General features: G+C 56.5%; 6 protein-coding genes across 6 annotated transcripts; 2 read left to right on the forward strand and 4 right to left on the reverse strand.

Moving 5' to 3' along the window:
• Nucleotides 1-138: 138 nt before the first annotated feature.
• Nucleotides 139-833, reverse strand: F5144DRAFT_327875 (uncharacterized protein). Its single transcript, XM_066784112.1, has 2 exons — nucleotides 767-833; nucleotides 139-584 (listed from the first exon to the last, which is right to left on the reverse strand). The coding sequence occupies exons 1-2, from the start codon at nucleotides 796-798 to the stop codon at nucleotides 356-358; spliced, it is 261 nt and encodes an 86-aa protein (XP_066642275.1). The 5' UTR covers nucleotides 799-833; the 3' UTR covers nucleotides 139-355.
• Nucleotides 834-844: 11 nt separating this feature from the next.
• Nucleotides 845-2,464, reverse strand: F5144DRAFT_493628 (transmembrane amino acid transporter protein-domain-containing protein; the record flags this gene model as incomplete). Its single annotated transcript, XM_066785989.1, has 3 exons — nucleotides 845-1,632; nucleotides 1,688-1,847; nucleotides 1,904-2,464. 3 exons carry the CDS (start codon nucleotides 2,462-2,464, stop codon nucleotides 845-847), a joined length of 1,509 nt encoding a protein of 502 aa, XP_066642276.1.
• A 2,138-nt stretch (nucleotides 2,465-4,602) lies between these two features.
• Nucleotides 4,603-7,153, reverse strand: F5144DRAFT_327958 (major facilitator superfamily domain-containing protein). The gene is made up of 4 exons (XM_066784113.1): nucleotides 6,518-7,153; nucleotides 6,159-6,429; nucleotides 5,750-6,095; nucleotides 4,603-5,699 (listed from the first exon to the last, which is right to left on the reverse strand). Exons 1-4 carry the CDS (start codon nucleotides 6,766-6,768, stop codon nucleotides 4,768-4,770), a joined length of 1,800 nt encoding a protein of 599 aa, XP_066642277.1. The 5' UTR covers nucleotides 6,769-7,153; the 3' UTR covers nucleotides 4,603-4,767.
• A 252-nt stretch (nucleotides 7,154-7,405) lies between these two features.
• F5144DRAFT_580394 (uncharacterized protein) lies at nucleotides 7,406-8,599 on the reverse strand. The gene is made up of 2 exons (XM_066789371.1): nucleotides 8,094-8,599; nucleotides 7,406-8,026 (listed from the first exon to the last, which is right to left on the reverse strand). Exons 1-2 carry the CDS (start codon nucleotides 8,134-8,136, stop codon nucleotides 7,539-7,541), a joined length of 531 nt encoding a protein of 176 aa, XP_066642278.1. The 5' UTR covers nucleotides 8,137-8,599; the 3' UTR covers nucleotides 7,406-7,538.
• A 176-nt stretch (nucleotides 8,600-8,775) lies between these two features.
• F5144DRAFT_605000 (uncharacterized protein) lies at nucleotides 8,776-9,566 on the forward strand (the record flags this gene model as incomplete). Its single annotated transcript, XM_066791396.1, has 2 exons — nucleotides 8,776-8,983; nucleotides 9,154-9,566. 2 exons carry the CDS (start codon nucleotides 8,776-8,778, stop codon nucleotides 9,564-9,566), a joined length of 621 nt encoding a protein of 206 aa, XP_066642279.1.
• A 3,749-nt stretch (nucleotides 9,567-13,315) lies between these two features.
• Nucleotides 13,316-14,323, forward strand: F5144DRAFT_491877 (high osmolarity signaling protein SHO1; the record flags this gene model as incomplete). The annotated part of the gene is made up of 3 exons (XM_066785887.1): nucleotides 13,316-13,411; nucleotides 13,469-13,753; nucleotides 13,811-14,323. The coding sequence occupies 3 exons, from the start codon at nucleotides 13,316-13,318 to the stop codon at nucleotides 14,321-14,323; spliced, it is 894 nt and encodes a 297-aa protein (XP_066642280.1).
• Nucleotides 14,324-15,551: the final 1,228 nt, after the last annotated feature.

Here is a 15,551-nt window from a genome sequence, read left to right on the forward strand (position 1 = left end):
CTCCCGGGGATCCTTCCATCTCGATAATACCTTGGATGACGCATGGGATGTCCTGGGCTGGCAGCTGTCCCCGAGCTCCAGCGACGTGCCAAGAGGGGCTCGGGATGATAAGAAACAGTTGGGCAGTGACAAGTGCTGAGAGGGAAACGCTGACCAACCGCGGCATCACACCCCATGAATGGGCGACTTACTGTGGCTGGGGCTACACAGCTGAGTTGTAACAACATAACCAAATGTCACCATGACCACCCGTTCAATGTTCCGCCTGCCTGAGGAATGACAACTCCGGGAAATCCTGCCCACATACACACTCGCGTGATGCAGTGACATGTACTTCGTAGCCTAGCCTCGCCCATCACAAGCCCACAGCACCGTCACACCCGCAACCGGGCCAAGCCAAACCCGGCCCGGCCCGGCCCAGCCGACAAAACACCCAATGTGGAATGGAAAAGGGAGGATTCTCGAATATTGCGCTGGATGCATCTGTATCAATCAACCGTCCTGTACATGCCCGGCATATCTTGCAACAACCCCCACGGCCCTTTCCAAAAACCAAATGCAGTCGCCCAGACGCCGACCCCAAACTCCATCACCCGACCCAACACCCCGCGCTGGCCCCAAAATCTACTACTTGTACTGTATCCACACACACCCCCCCCCCTGAGGTACTAAAACAACAACGTAACTCCCCAAGAAATCTACGCCATATGAATGCCCATTTACAGCGGCGTCCAGATCGCGACGCAACCACAACCCAGCCGCTCGCCATCCAGACCGCACACACAACCAGCACCCCATCTACCTACGTACGCCGACCCCTAGGTATGTATCTATCTCCCCGCCCCTAATGCCCAAAAAACATGTTCATCCCCAGACACACAAACATGACACCAAACCCATACACAGCCAAACAAACCGACAGCTTCCGCAGCAGGCCCGTCTCGAGGTGCTCCAGATCCCAGCGCCACCTCCGCCGCGAGCGCAACCAACCTCTCCCGCGGCGCCCTGCGCCAGTCCCGCTCGCCGTCGACCTCAGGCTGCCCACGCTCGCTGCCAGCAGCCCGGACCCGGCCATGGCATCACCAGACGACGCGGCAGCCTCCTCATCGTCATCGCCGTCAAGATCGAGATCACCAGCGCCATCCAGCCCGGCATCGTCGTCCTCCTTGGACAGGCGCTGGTGGTGGATGCTATCCGGGTCGCTGATCTTGTAGTAGAACAGGCCCGGGAGGATGAAGGAGATGGAGGTGGAGCCGGTGCTGCCGACGTAGGCGAGGACGCGGTCGAGGGTGGAGACGTGCAGGGCGGTGACGTAGCTCAGCACGAGGATGGTGCTGGTGATGAGGGCGAAGCGCAGCTCCGACATGGCCTGGGCCGGGGCGCCGTGGCTGTCGAGGGTGGTGGGGGAGGCGGCGCGCGCCGAGGATGGGAGGAGCGGCTGGCCGCCGGCGCCGCCGGGGGAGGCCAGGGTGGCGCCGGGTGTGGTCGGGGACCGCGGGTTGGTGGGGCCGCGGCGCCAGCGGAGGACGGCGTCGATGGAGGCGCGGCAGGGGTGGATTTGGAGGGGGATGCTGAAGGTTACGAGGGCGACAATGGCTGCCTTGGCGATGGTGGAGGCGATAGAGACGGGGTCTGGCGTAGTGTTAGTGGGGTTTGGGGAGATACAGGGTCTGAAACAAGCACTTACACATGCCGACGATGTTGCCCTTGACATCATTGCCGAAGGTGAGGTAGCCGGTTATGGCGACCAAGATGTAGACAGATGCTGCGGTACCAATGCTCGAACCGATGACGGCTACTACGCTGCCCGGCGAGTTGTCCTTGATCTCGTTCAAGATGGAGAACATCTGAGGTGGGAAGTTAGCAATGCCAAGAAAGACTCCCCAGAGAGGCCACAACTCACATTTTGGTGACAAGTGTAGGCAAAGATGACCACCGGGAGCGTGCTCAACGCAGCCACCGGTCCTTCCCAAGTGATGATGCGGATATCCCGGTCGTTGGGGATCTCGTCGGCCACAAAGTGGTAGACGACCAACAGGACCAGGTACCCAATAGCAAGAAGAGCAACCATGCTTGTGTACTTGAGCGAATCCAGCCGCTTCGGGAAGCTCAACGGGATGATGAACAGCAGAAAGAAGGCCGTAATCCAAAACCTGCGATCATCCAGAAACGGAAGACCCAAGTCCCCGCTGCCGAATGATTCAGCGACGCCAGGCATAAGATCGCCGATGATGATCATATACGAGACACCCACGCCAAAACATTTTATCGCTATGGCGGCTTCGAACACGATGGCGGCGTTTGGATAGGTGAGTTGCGAAAGGGCAAAAAAGGACGACGTTCCCCTGTCGAGGTACCGAGCGCAGCGGGCTTGGAGGTACAGGCCGAAAGCAGACGTGAGGCCACACCACAGGATCAGCACGATGCCCAGGACGACGCCAAAATGGGACATGGCCGCGGGCATGGCGAGGGTTCCGGCTCCAATAACTGCAAAACCTGGTTAGACCCTGCTTTCGTCTCCCACTCTGCCTTCATGTCTGGACGTACTTGTGTTCAAGATGTTGATGTTGCTACTCATCATGGAGGCGTGACCGCCACCCACCTTGGGGTTACGAGCTCGACGTTGGCTGCAGAAAAAGGGAAACGGTCAGTTCCAACTCGTTCCAGTTCCCCCTTCTCCCTTCCCCTGGGCCTGGTAACATACTGCGCCATGTTTCCGCCGGCGGTAGTTCCTGACGAAATGCCAGAGGCTACCGTTTGGTACCCCGTCATCTAGCCCAGTCGTGGGCTCGGGAAGCGGGCACTGGATCGCCCAGGCTGGAAACGAAGGTATCTCGGGAAAAAGAATCGAAGATGGTATCGATGGGGGTTGGACTATACGCCCAATATCGCCGCCATCGGGGGGATTCGGACTGTATCGTCGCCTCTCGAGCGAACGGTGAGAGGCAGAAGGGGAAATCGAGGGTCAATCGCGAGGCGCGTAGCGGTGTAGCGGTTCGAAAGCGAGTGTCGAGAGTGTCGGTTGTAATTGCCGATGCGGAGGCGACTTGGTGTTGCAGGAGGACAGTCAATTTCGGGTGGTCGCCGAGTTCAGAGATTCTTGGTCACGAGATGTGCTGATGCGAGATTGGGGCGCAAGCAACTGGCCAGATGGGCCACGGCCAAGCACGCCAAGCCAGGCTCATGCGAGACTAACCCTAACCCTTATATAATGTTCCACCCCGGCAGACCCAGGGAGCCAGGGACCGCAACGTGCAGTTTAACTATCGCACTGTCCCTTCACAACACCACTCGGATTGTCACATCACAACCATCACATCACCGTACGGACGCATAGGCTTCGCGTCTCTTCATCCCAACCATGACATGCAGTCCAATGCATCTGATGCAAACACACGACACGGCCCCCGGCCCCCACGAGTTGTGATGCGCTGGCCCGAAACTGAAATTTAATGCGCTGTGCAACGTCGCTGACGCTGGATTCACTGTGGTCAGCCGACTGTCAACCCAATGGACATTCATGGCAGCTCCCAAGTCGCCACGAAACACAGATGCAAACTAAAGGAAAATATGGGGGCTACTCACCGTTTCCATCCCGGTTTATCGCACAAAAGAAAACCAATCTCCGGGCTCAGAGGAATCTGTGTGGTAGGCAGGTACCACCTATTTACCGTCGATAACCCTTGGCCATATCCTAACTCCCAGCCACGCCAAGGAGCACGACACCCACGATAGGAAGCGTGCTGGCCTTGGGTACACTCCACGTTGGTGCCGGACAGGAGACGACGCACGTAGGGAAGGAAATGGTACTTCTTGGGGAGAAGGTCGTCGTCCGCGTCGGACGAGTCGTCCTCCACGGCATTTCCGTATACTATCTATCTCAGGCTATGCCCATCTGAAAATGTACTTATCCGAATAGGTAATGTCCGTCTCAAGATGTTCTGTCCATCGCAAGGTATACTATGCTGCTTCCTATCCTAAGTGTCGCTATTCGTCTTAACATATAGCGACTACGGGTAGGAGACACGGCGGGTTAAGCGGTTGAACCATTCAACCATACAACATGGGGGCTGCAGTGAGCTTCACCGAAACGCCAGGTAAAAACGCTGCAAATTCAGTCTGCATTGCCTCCAACAGTATCCCCATCGGCGTATACAGGGTAACGACTGAAAGGCCCACCACACATTGGTCCAATTCGATCGCGCGAGCCTTCTCACCCTTCAACCCTCCCCAGAGCATGCCGACCATCTCAGCGTTCGCCATCACGGAGAACGGCACCCGAATCGCAAACGATTCGATTATCCAATTCGGATCACATTCGATTCGAGGTGGGGGAGGCCTATCGCGGGGACAACACGGCGAAGAGCCAGGGTGCGACGATGGCGGCGGTCCGGCGGTACCAATAATACTCAATGAACAGTTTCACCATACGTGGTGATGTGGTAATGTACCTGGTGTGCTTGCTGGGCGCGTCGCTCTGGCGGCCGGCGAAGGGGGGTTACCCCTATGGGATCTGAGTCATTGGGATTTTCCATCCCGTACGCGGACCAGAAAATGATGACAATGAATAGGCAGTCAGGTACGCTCGAGACGCCTGAGTTTACTACCCGATTCTGTCTGTTGTATTCCTCCAACACTGGGCCGAGGTTGAGCTCCTGGTGCCCGGCCGGCCCGCCGATCTCCCCGTGAACTGCCTTTTTTTGTCTATCCAGAAAAGTCAGAGGGGCCAAGTCTACTCCAGTCATCAACCCCACTCCCAACCATAACCTAGAACACCACTCCGCTAGTTTGCGTCATCTTCTTCACATTGTAATTACGAATCATGGCCACCCAAGCAAAGTTCAGCGCCATCAGACCCGTGCCCGCCGCCAACATGCGCGTCTGGGCATAGCCATACGACTCCTGAATGGCAATCCGCTCGGGCGAGTTGACCGGGTAGCTGAGTTGGGTCTGCAGGCTCGAGTAAATCATGGTAATGTTAGGGAGCGCCGCCTCTGGGAGGTTACGCTGCAGGGCAGGGAGGAAGGTGTTGGTCCAGATGGCACCTGAGATGGCGTTGCCGACGGAACCACCAATGCCGCCCGAGACGAAGAGCACGGCCAGGGCGGCAGCAACGTGCTGGTGATCGACGGCGGCGAGGACGGAGAGCTGCATGATGAGGATGAAGGTGGCGCCGGCGACCGAGATGAAGATCTCGCACATGACGATGTAGCCGATATACTGGTTGGGCTGCCGGAAGTGGATCATCAGGCCCTGGGCGAAGATGTATAACGGCACGCCGATAAACAAGAGCCACCGGAAGTAGCCAGTCCGACGGATGATGTAACCGACAAGGAAGAGCAAGACTCCCGAAACGACCTGGAAAGTGCTCCCAACGTAACCTGCCTCCGCGACGTCGAGGTTGCTGACGACCTGTAAGAAGGAGTTAAAGTAACTGTTCCAACAGTAGTAGGACATCTGATACGTTGCGTCGAGTAGGCAGGCGCCGATAACGGTGCGGTCGGTGAGGAATTCGTGCTTCAGAAATGGTTGAGGGGCCCAGTAGGCTTGATAAAGACCGAATAGGACGATCAGAACGAAGCCCGTGACTATCATGCCAACGATGTAGTCTGTCTTCCAGCCGTTGGGGGCGGTAGACGCCAAGGTGAAGGGCAGGAGGAAGACGGTAAAACCTCCGGCGAGGAGGATCACCCCAAGAACTAGCAACAGTCAGCACACTTGAACCGGAATGGGACACAATTTGACTGACTATCGAACTCGAAGAAGTGATGCTTGAGATTTTGCATCAGGGTCCGACCACTACGTTCGCTGAGCTGGATGATCCCTTGTTGTTCAGCCTTTTTCAGCCCGGCTTTGAGAACAAAGTAGACTGGGGAGGCGATACAAGGTATGATGATAGCGAAAGCACCAAAGCCCCAGCGCCAGTGGACGTTCCGTAAGAACTTCTCGGCAGCCTTTGATCCCGCAAAGGCGGTAATCATGTAGGGAGAAGAGGTGAAGGCAAAGGCAATGCCGCGGTTCCTGAGGTTGGTGACATCGGCTGCAAGGACGCAGAGGATATAGTTCATACCAGCAAATCCGACGGAATAGAAGACCTGTCATGTGTAATTGTCAACCCATGAGCCCGAGGTGAGGTGTGAGAGCTTGCATATTCTTACGTCGGCGGCGCAGTACGTTTCGATATTTCTGGATGCGGCCATCATCACCAGCCCCACGGTCGACAAGCCGACCATGAATATCCATCCTTCGGCACGGCCCCAGACGTCAACCAGTTTAGCGACCGGAATATACAATGCGGAAGTTATGGCGCCGGAGACGATGTTGATAGTGGGCAAGAGCGAGTGATTTTGGAAATCACTGGTGGCATAAGGGGTCAAGCTGTAGAAGATTGCTGTCCGGAACCCATTTGCCAAGGTGACAAGCCAAAGACTGCGGAAAGGTCAAGTTAGAGAGAGCCCTTTCTAACACAGATTCGTATAACTACGTGGGACAGTAGTTGCAGGAGGGAGAGACATACAGGCAGAGACTTGAAAACATTGATGTTCTTGACCAGGTTAAGGTCACGGCCTGGATCTTCTGCACGCCAGTTTGGACATTGTCGTGCGGAACATGACTCTTCAGATGGTCGATACTAGCATCAACAACCTCGGCGTTGAGTGTCTTTCCATCAGCCGTCATCTCGACGTCGACCGCAGATGAGGGGTCAGGGGCCACGGTCTCGGCCGAGTTTTTGTGGCCGAAGAGCATGTTAGATTTGAGGATGGCCATGATTTGTCGTCGGGTTCAAGGTGCTCTGAATAATGGAACAATGGGAAAGCAAATGGTATCATGGATGTATATAGATTGAGGACTGGTGGACAGCAAATCCGAATGGCATTTTGTGATCATATGTGACACCACAGGAGTCGTGACAGGACTCCGCTCGGAGCAATATTTTCAACTCGAACCGACATCGCCCGAAGCCGGCAGTTCTGGGTCCTCGCCCACGGCGAGAAGGCAGGTCTCGACTGCTGTTTCCAGTTTAGTGGTAGCCAAGTCACGCACCAGGATTCAGTACCCTGGGAGTGAGTGGAGAGTCGAGCCGGAGATGGGCTCGATTGATTGATTAGATCCGGAGCCATTGATAAAAACCCATCCAACAGAACGTAAGGCCAAGAGCGTTATCGGGATCTAATCTGATCTTGACGCCTTGACGCCAAGGAGTAATTACATCCAACTCGGAGAAGTGACGGCGGACGGCGGACGGCGTGTTGTGAGTTGTGGTATTGGACAAGGACGGCGCCATCAACATCATACAACAAAAGTGAGCTGCAAGATTACTCGTGGACATCAGTCCAAGCATGTAATGGTAGAAGTGAACATTCCGGCGTCTAATAATACATCTGGCACCTACACAGCCAGCGCTTGGGCCGCTTCTCAAGTAAAAGTCTACACGAGCTTTTAACCCCTATTAGTCTTTCTCCATATCCTCCCTGACGTATTAATGAACGCAAAGAATAGTATGACTCATCGTCATGGACTAGTCGAGGCCCGCAGGCTCAAAAAGGGTCATGCTCAGCGTCGTGCTCAGAATCGTGCTCAGAATCGTGCTCAGAATCGTGCTCAGAATCGTGCTCAGTGTCGAGTTCAGAATCGTGGTATTCAGAATCGTGCTCAGCGTCGCTCTCAGAATCCTGCTCAGTGTCGAGCTCAGAATCCTGCTCAGCGTCGAGCTGGTCCGTAGCCTGGGGTTTGGGTTTAGGGTCGTGCTTAACGTCGAGCTCAGGATCGTCGAATTCAGAATCGTTGGGCTCAAATTCGTACGTGATATGGAGCTCAGAGTTGTGCTCAGCGTTGAGCTGTTCCGTAGCCTGGGGCTTGGGCTTAGGGACGTTAACGTCGAGCTCAGGATCGTGCATAGCGCTGAGCTGGTGCCCAACCTCGGGTTCGGATTGGTGGGCTGGCCCAGGCTGGTTCTCAGCTTCGTTTGCTAGTGCAACCTGGGCCACACGCAGCCCCATTACCGCTGGGTGCTTGTGGCTAATAGCTAATGAAACAGTGCTTACATTAGCAACACTCGCTCAAGTGCCGCCTTTCCTCCCGGGGGAGCATACCGAACTGAATGACATCATCTAAAGCCTGTCCATGTCCGCTCATGGTATGTTTGCCTTGCCAGCTAAGATCTAAAAACGTGAGGAAACAGAACGGGCAACGGAACGACGGTCTCCGATCGTTGTGTATTCGGCGATGCGAGAGTAGACCAGCGGCGCCCGTCGTGATGCGCCCGCAGTCTTCGCAAACCCAAGTTCGGGCGTGAGCGGCGGCAATGTGGTCTCTAATCCAACCAGGGTACGAAGTACAGTACCTAGGTAAGTGATCATGGTACTTCGTAGGTTACATGTATGTATACACAGGAGAATGAGTGCGTTTGTTGAACCCGACGTTGTACTTACCGTAACGTCGAAATATCCTCGCCAATAAACATGCAATCCTTGTATAGGCAAATTGTCGAATAATCGCCCTGCGGAGGCATCTTTGTTTATTGTGCTGGTCTTGACTGAGGGCGTTGCAGTGGGGTGGCTCGAGGGGTGGGTGGTTTCACTGGTTTGGTTGGTTTGGGACGCGGATTGCAGACATTGAAGCTGGGTTGGAAAGTGACCGCACAGTGTGGACCACTAAAATGCAGGTGGTATGGATTCGATTGCTTGCTCTTTCACTCCACAAGCAACCCGCCCATGTGACGGTCTTTCTTTCTCGATTACAACCGACCACAGTCAACAAATCAAGACCGACGCCATGGAAAACAATCTGGACCAGACAACCCTAGACACCATCTCGCTGCTAGAGGCACGACTGCGGCGAATCGAACACATCCTCTATGGCCCAACAACTGCCCCGACCGAACCACCCCAAGAGTCGGCGATAACCTCCCTCGCTGAGCTCGAGCGTCGCTTCAACCAGCTCCTCCACCGCTTCCGCGTCTACGCCGAGATTCTCAAAATCTGTACGCCCACCCCCAACCACCCATACACCACACCTTCCCCCATTAACCCCTCCCCACCATCGAACCTCCCACAACCCCCCCACAACACAACCCCAAGCAGAAGCAGCAGCAGCAGTAGCAGTAGCAACATCCAACTAACCTCGCCCCCCCTTCCTTCCCCCACCCCACAGACAAATCCCACCCCACGCTCTTCCAACCCCCCACCGCAACCGACACCCTCCCACCGACGCAACTGCCCCCGGACGCGGTGCGCGCGACCGTCCTCGCCTACGCCTCCGCCTTCCCCACCGTCGCCTCCTCCCTCACCGCCGCGACCGCCGACTCGCCCATCCCCGACGCCACGCAGAGCGCCGCGCTCGCCGCGCTCGGCCCGCGCATGCGCGGCGCCGCCGCCCTGCAGCACGCCCAGGCGCGCGAGATGTCGGAGCTGCGCGCGCGGAGCGAGGTCGCCGTGCGCGCGTGGTACGAGGGCGGGGTGCTGAAGTATGGGATGGTGCTGGCGGATGTGGAGGGGCGGTTGGAGCGCGTGGATAGGGGGGTGAGGAGGGTGGCGAAGGGGAGGGTGGAGGAGGAGAAGATTTGAGAATCTGAGGTCTGAGGAGAGACTGGGCCGGTTGGGCTTTGGTTGGGGCATCTCTTATGTCTATCCAGTGTGTGATGGCTTCGTTGGAATGGGGAGCGAGGCGTTTAGGGGATATTGCTAAGGCTGGGCTGGGATGGGGCGATTACTACTGGGGAGACTGGGGCACGGCTAAGGAGGCTATCAGAGACCGGTGCTGGTACATCAAGTGCTAGGAACAGGTGCCCAGTGGAAATCCAGGCGTGGTGATGGGCTTTTAGGGGCGGGGAGGTACAATGCAGCTGCCCCCGCGCTTGATCCATCAGAGTTGGGGAAGACTGGTCGAGAACAAACACCGCCCGCCCGGATACTTCACATCACCCGCTTGTTTGCCAACTTTGGGACAGTCCCGGGATCGGGCTGGTCGAGATCGATCAACCCAACACCCCCGTTCGTTGGGCGGCGGTGATGGATCTCGCGCAACAGCTGCTGGAACCCGGGCAATGGCATTGATCTTCTCGGATCTGCCGCCAGCGTCGAAGGGATTCTTCTGGTAGGGGAAGTAGCTGCGGAGGCCACACTGGGAACATTTACATCATCCGGTTCTCTTCAACGTCAGGTTGATGGAGCCGGGGTCAGAAAGCCGACACATGTACTGCAAGCATGTTGGGGTACTACTGCCGTGATCTCGCATACGCACCCCACTGGCTAATCCTGCCCGTGCCGGCCGAGATGAGTTTCCAGAACACCTTTTCCCGTGGATGCATTGACGCAGGCCGGCACGATCTGGATTTGGCAAGATGAGGCACATTGTCCCGCAGGTCTGCACGTGGCGTTGTGCCACTCCTCGCCCGGGAATCGTAGCTCCGTGTTTCATGGGATCGATTTCTCCCGCGCCAAAGCCAAATGCACCGAACATGATATCCCGCAAACTACCCAAGGTCTTCTCGAACGACGAGACGACTCATCATGATAGCAGCTTGTTGCTGGTGGCCAAGTTAGTCAGCCGGCCGGCCGGCCTGGTACGGCTCGCACTCGCACGACCGCCGGGCCAAGGCGGCTCAAGATGGGATAAGACGGACGGCGATGCTGACGTTGGACTTGCTGGTCTCGATCCCTTACGTCGAGTCCCCCACAGGGGCAGGGTGGGGGCTGCGAGGGATGGAAGTCGATGGATGTGCGTATGCAAGTGTTGGAATCGCGCTGGTGCCCGTGACCCCTGTCGTCGCAACATGCCGCCAGGCTGAAGCAAGGAAGTCAAAGTGTTGCCAGCCAGCTGAGGTCCTGCAGCCTCTTAATCTCTTGATTTCTTAATCAGTCCTACTATGTAATAACGGGGTCCGTTTTGATACGCCCGAAAAGAACAGCTTGCCTAACAATTAACTATGGACCGCGGATTAATAATTGCAATCGACGAAGATCTTAACGCAATCACCGCCATTGAACTTGGTTTTTGAGATTTCCACGTCACTTCACTGGCTAGCGCCGAGCTCCATCGATATATGGAGGGGTGAATGCAGGAACAGCTGCCCACTGTCGATCAATGTCTGCAATTGTAGTTGGGAGGGGCAGCGCCCGTGGGACCTCTCGAGGACCTCCATGATGGCAACCCCGCGCATCCCTTGGGAGCATGGCCACCTCGCCATGGTGTTGCTTGCTCCCGTCTTGTTACCAGAGAGCATGCGGGTGCGTTGTAGTACGGCCGGCAACCATCTCTGATCACAGGCAACTTGATCTTGACGGTTGTGAAACGCACCAATGCACCTCGGCCGCGTTGTGATGTTGCAACAGATGCCAAGGGACGACCCGACTCTGTTCCAGCGCAAGGGCACGGGCCATGATACAGACTGCCCGACTGACCTCCTTGAAGATCCCGCGATGCCCGTGTCACCAGTCAACCTGCCCCTTGGGATGGTGTTTCGACCACGTAGTGACCCAATGCCTGTCGGTTGGCGCTTTGTGGCGGAGCCTGTGAAACTTTGAAACACATCCAAGCGGGGCGAAGCGTTTGTGGTCGCCAAGTTCACCAGGGGTCAGGGGGCCAGGCCAGGGCCAGGCACGAACTTCCACGCAGCTTGAATTTTAATCCAATCAAGTCAGGCAAATGAGGATGGTTTGCCGACGGGGTTCCAACCGTCGCAGCGAACCAAATTGGGTGGAGAGCCAGGCTTTCCAAACTCGAGCCCGGCCCATGGGTTCTGGCTTCGACAACATCTCAACCCTCGACCGGATGTCTCGTTTCGATTGGCGTGCGTGTCTCGATTTCGTGATGTTTTGTCGACGGACTTTAGCTGGCCGGGCCGCCAACGGCCGTGTTCTCCAAGATCCCGTTGTGGGGTAGCCGACCCGGGATATCCCTCCCCTCCCCTCTTCATCCCACCTCATCAGAATCGGTGTCGGCCTGTGTGTCGCAGCCCGGATAGCGAAAGAGGATTGTGAACGTCGCGGGTTGAGACATGCTAGATACGGCCAAGCTGAGCTCGATGACTGAGGCAGGTGGGTGGAAAGGCCACTAGTCGAGCGCGTCTGCCGCATTACAGCATTTCCAGCCCTAGCTGAGTGAGGTTCAGGCAACGGGCTCTGAACTTGGTACCTAGGTCCCATGTTGCTGACAGCATCATGTCTGCTCAAGCGAATGCAAGGTACCCAACTCGGTACAGAAGGAATTGTTGGTTTGCCCCATAGACCCAATTTGAGACGACGGCAGGCAAACTTCAAAAATCTCGAGTGACGCACATTGCACTGGCTGTAAATGCACAGGCGGGAATGGCCTATAACTAGAGCCTGCAAGTGTCGCGCGGCTTGCGGAAACCCGACGGTTGCTGAGATCCAGCCAACTGGAGTCCTTGGCTCAAAGGCACAGCAGGGCGAGCGAGAGCGAGAACGCGCACGCTCCACCCCTCCCTCGTCGACTTTGCAGGTCGGGGTCCCATCGTATCCGCCCTCTGCCCTCCGCCCTCCCCCCCCCTGGTTGACCTTGTCCACTCAGGTCATCCCATCCTTCCCGCTCCGCAGCCCCAGTTGGCCGTGCTGCCTCCCTCCCTTCCATCTCGCATTAACCCATTTACCACCCCATCTCCTCTTCTCACGGCATTTTACCCTTTCGTTTCTTTTCTACGCCTTCCCTACGCATCGCCGGCACATCCGACCTTGCCCACGCTTAGCCTCGACTTTTTCCACCCCACGACGCTGTCACAGCGATCGATTGAAGCACGCTGGCGGGTACTGCGGTTGCGACATTAAGAACACAAAGGGCTAGGAGTGATTTGGACGGCAAGGGCAGCACGGCTTGACGAGCATCGGGATTTTGGGACTTGATCTGGACCACGATTCATTCAAACAACCCCGACCTTATTTTAAAGCCAGCAATCCTTTGGGCCTCCCGAATTCCCACCTTCAATTTCTCCTTCGACTTCACCACGTTCGCTTGATTACCGTTTCGAGACGGGTCTCTTTCTTTCCGGCAATTTCGTCATCTTCCTCAACCGTCATTTGGACTCAGTTCGCCAAGGCAGCCGATAACGAGCCGTTCTTTGCGTTTGTTTGAGGTCAACAACATCGATCGATCCGAACTCTTCACCCGGCCCCACCGAGCCATTCCCTGCAACTTCCCCTGACGAGCCCCGACCCGTCAAATCCGAGGCGCCTGGATCAGACGACTGACTGGCTGTTCCATGCACGCCGGAAAGCATTGCGTCAACTGAGTTGCCCCCGCGCGACGACACGCACTTATGCCCGGTTACGGATCGCTCCACTCCCCATCGCTCAGGAAAATGGAATACTCTCGACCACAATATGGCCGCAAGCGCATGAGCTTCGGGAATATCATTGGTGACCCGTTTGCGCTTGCGACCACTTCAATCGCGACGGTGAGTTTACCGGTTTACCGTGGTCTGGCCCGAGATAGTTGCTAACGGTGCCACCAGCTCGCATGGCTCATTTCCTTCGTCGCGACAATTATTGCACACATACAGTACCCCGTAAAGTTCCCGCTCTTCGCGTACTGGGCCCTGGTTTTCTACTTCGGCCTCATCATTGGCGTGTTCGTAGTAGTTGCGTCGGACAGCGCCCAGACTTACCATGTCGCGCTCGTCGGTTATCTCGGCTGCGGCCTGGTGCTTTCGACGTCATCCGTCAACAACCTGATCCATGACAACCAAGGCGCCAAAGAAGCGTCGGCTGCTGGCTTCATCCTCTTGTCGATGGTGACCGTATGTTCCCCCGTCCTGCGTAATGTCTCGATTTGGTATGCTAACTGTGTGCCCTAGATTGTCTGGATTTTCTACTTTGGCTCTGCTCCGTCCGCCGTTCCCCGCGCCTACATCGATTCGTTCGCCCTAGCCAAGGAGTCTACGTCGTCGAACCGTCAGACCATGACTGGTGGCTACGGTGGCCGCAGGCCCGAGACCTCCACATCGGTGCAGCCTCCTCAAATGTACACAGCTCAGCTCAATGGCCTCGAAAACCCGTCCCCCGTGGGCGGCTTGACTTCGGCCATGACCAACCCGGCGATCCCCCCGGCGTACACCGCACCACCCGCCCAAAAGACAGCGGCCCCCAACCCCGAGAACCCCAACGCGGAAATCGTGCCGCCTACAGAATACCCGTATCGCGCCAAGGCCATCTACAGCTACGAGGCGAATCCCGAAGACGCCAACGAGATTTCATTTTCCAAGCACGAGATCCTCGAAGTCAGCGACGTCAGCGGAAGGTGGTGGCAAGCGCGGAAGGAGAGCGGCGAGACAGGCATTGCGCCCAGCAACTACCTCATCCTATTATAGTCTAGGGCGAAAACATGTGTGTCTGGGCAGGCAGGCGTTTGGCGGACGGGCGGTTGCGGATCGATGCAATGGAAGACGCCGGGGCAAAACGCATGATACCATGTGGATGATTTTTTTCTAATTTCTTCTCTCTCGTCTGGATGACGTTTTCTATATACCCTACAACCGAATCGACCCATCCGGCGTTACATGAGCGGAAGCCGAGCCGTCCGCGCCGAGAGCGGACCAGGCTGTCGGTACTCCCCTCTCTTGTACGCCGCCCCGATGAGGGGGTCACTTGAGGGGGGGCTGTGGCACAGCAGCGGCGTACAGGCGTACACCATACGGCCCTGGCTTGACGTGGGATGCGTTGGATGAGGTCTAAAATCGTGGTCGTTTTTTGGGCGGGTCTTACTGGCTTTGGTTTGGCTGGGGTGCTGTTAAACTGGTTTTTGTTTTGTTTTATTATGTTCTTTTTCCCTTATGATGGATTCCATTCTCAAAGCCCCCGTTTACTTCACTGTACCACTTGTGTATGTGACACTATTCTAGCCTGTGGTCGCTTTGTGCAGCCCCCTTTGGGCTGTCCTTGCGTGATGATTCAAGCCGTTCAGAATGACCATGGTGCAAGAATTATTGTCATCGGTGCTGGAGGTGAGGTGGTTACCGAGCAACGGTCCTGAGAATCAACAAATCCTTTTATTCCGCTGCTGTTTTACGTATTGAAGCGGGACGAAACTCAATGCCACCAGCAGTTTTCGTCCGAGGCCCTCCCGCTACTGTGCGCCTAGCGTTCATCGTCCAATGTGTCTAATGCACACAACTACACAGCCTTTAAGATTTGTCTAGGGACATCTAACCCTTGAGACTACAACCGACAGTCCTGGCACATCAAGGGAGCCCCCGCCGGTGCTTATCCTGCTACCCGCCCTGGCCGGCTCCCGGCCCTCTCGGGCTGTCTAGGTGTCGAATTCGGGGGGAACAAAGCCAGGCAGCCTCGGTGGTATGCAAATATAAAGCCCATCCCTATCGCTAATCGACGTCCAGCGCGGTTTTGCGGCGGGCGGCGGGCTCGAGGGAGTATGGCCCCGCGGGGAGAGGGAGGGTGGTTCTTCGTGTTGCATCCCAAGCGGACCGACACCCTCGTGCTATTCCAGCGCGCTCGCAAGCTCACCAGCCCGCCATCAGCGGAATCTCCACATCATGGAGGAAGCGTCGTCGTGGTAAGTTGCGACTCGACGCCACAACG

The sequence above is a fragment of the Chaetomium tenue genome (genome assembly GCF_020726465.1).
Source record: "Chaetomium tenue strain MPI-SDFR-AT-0079 chromosome Unknown F5144scaffold_5, whole genome shotgun sequence".
Taxonomy (NCBI): Eukaryota; Fungi; Ascomycota; class Sordariomycetes; order Sordariales; family Chaetomiaceae; genus Chaetomium; species Chaetomium tenue.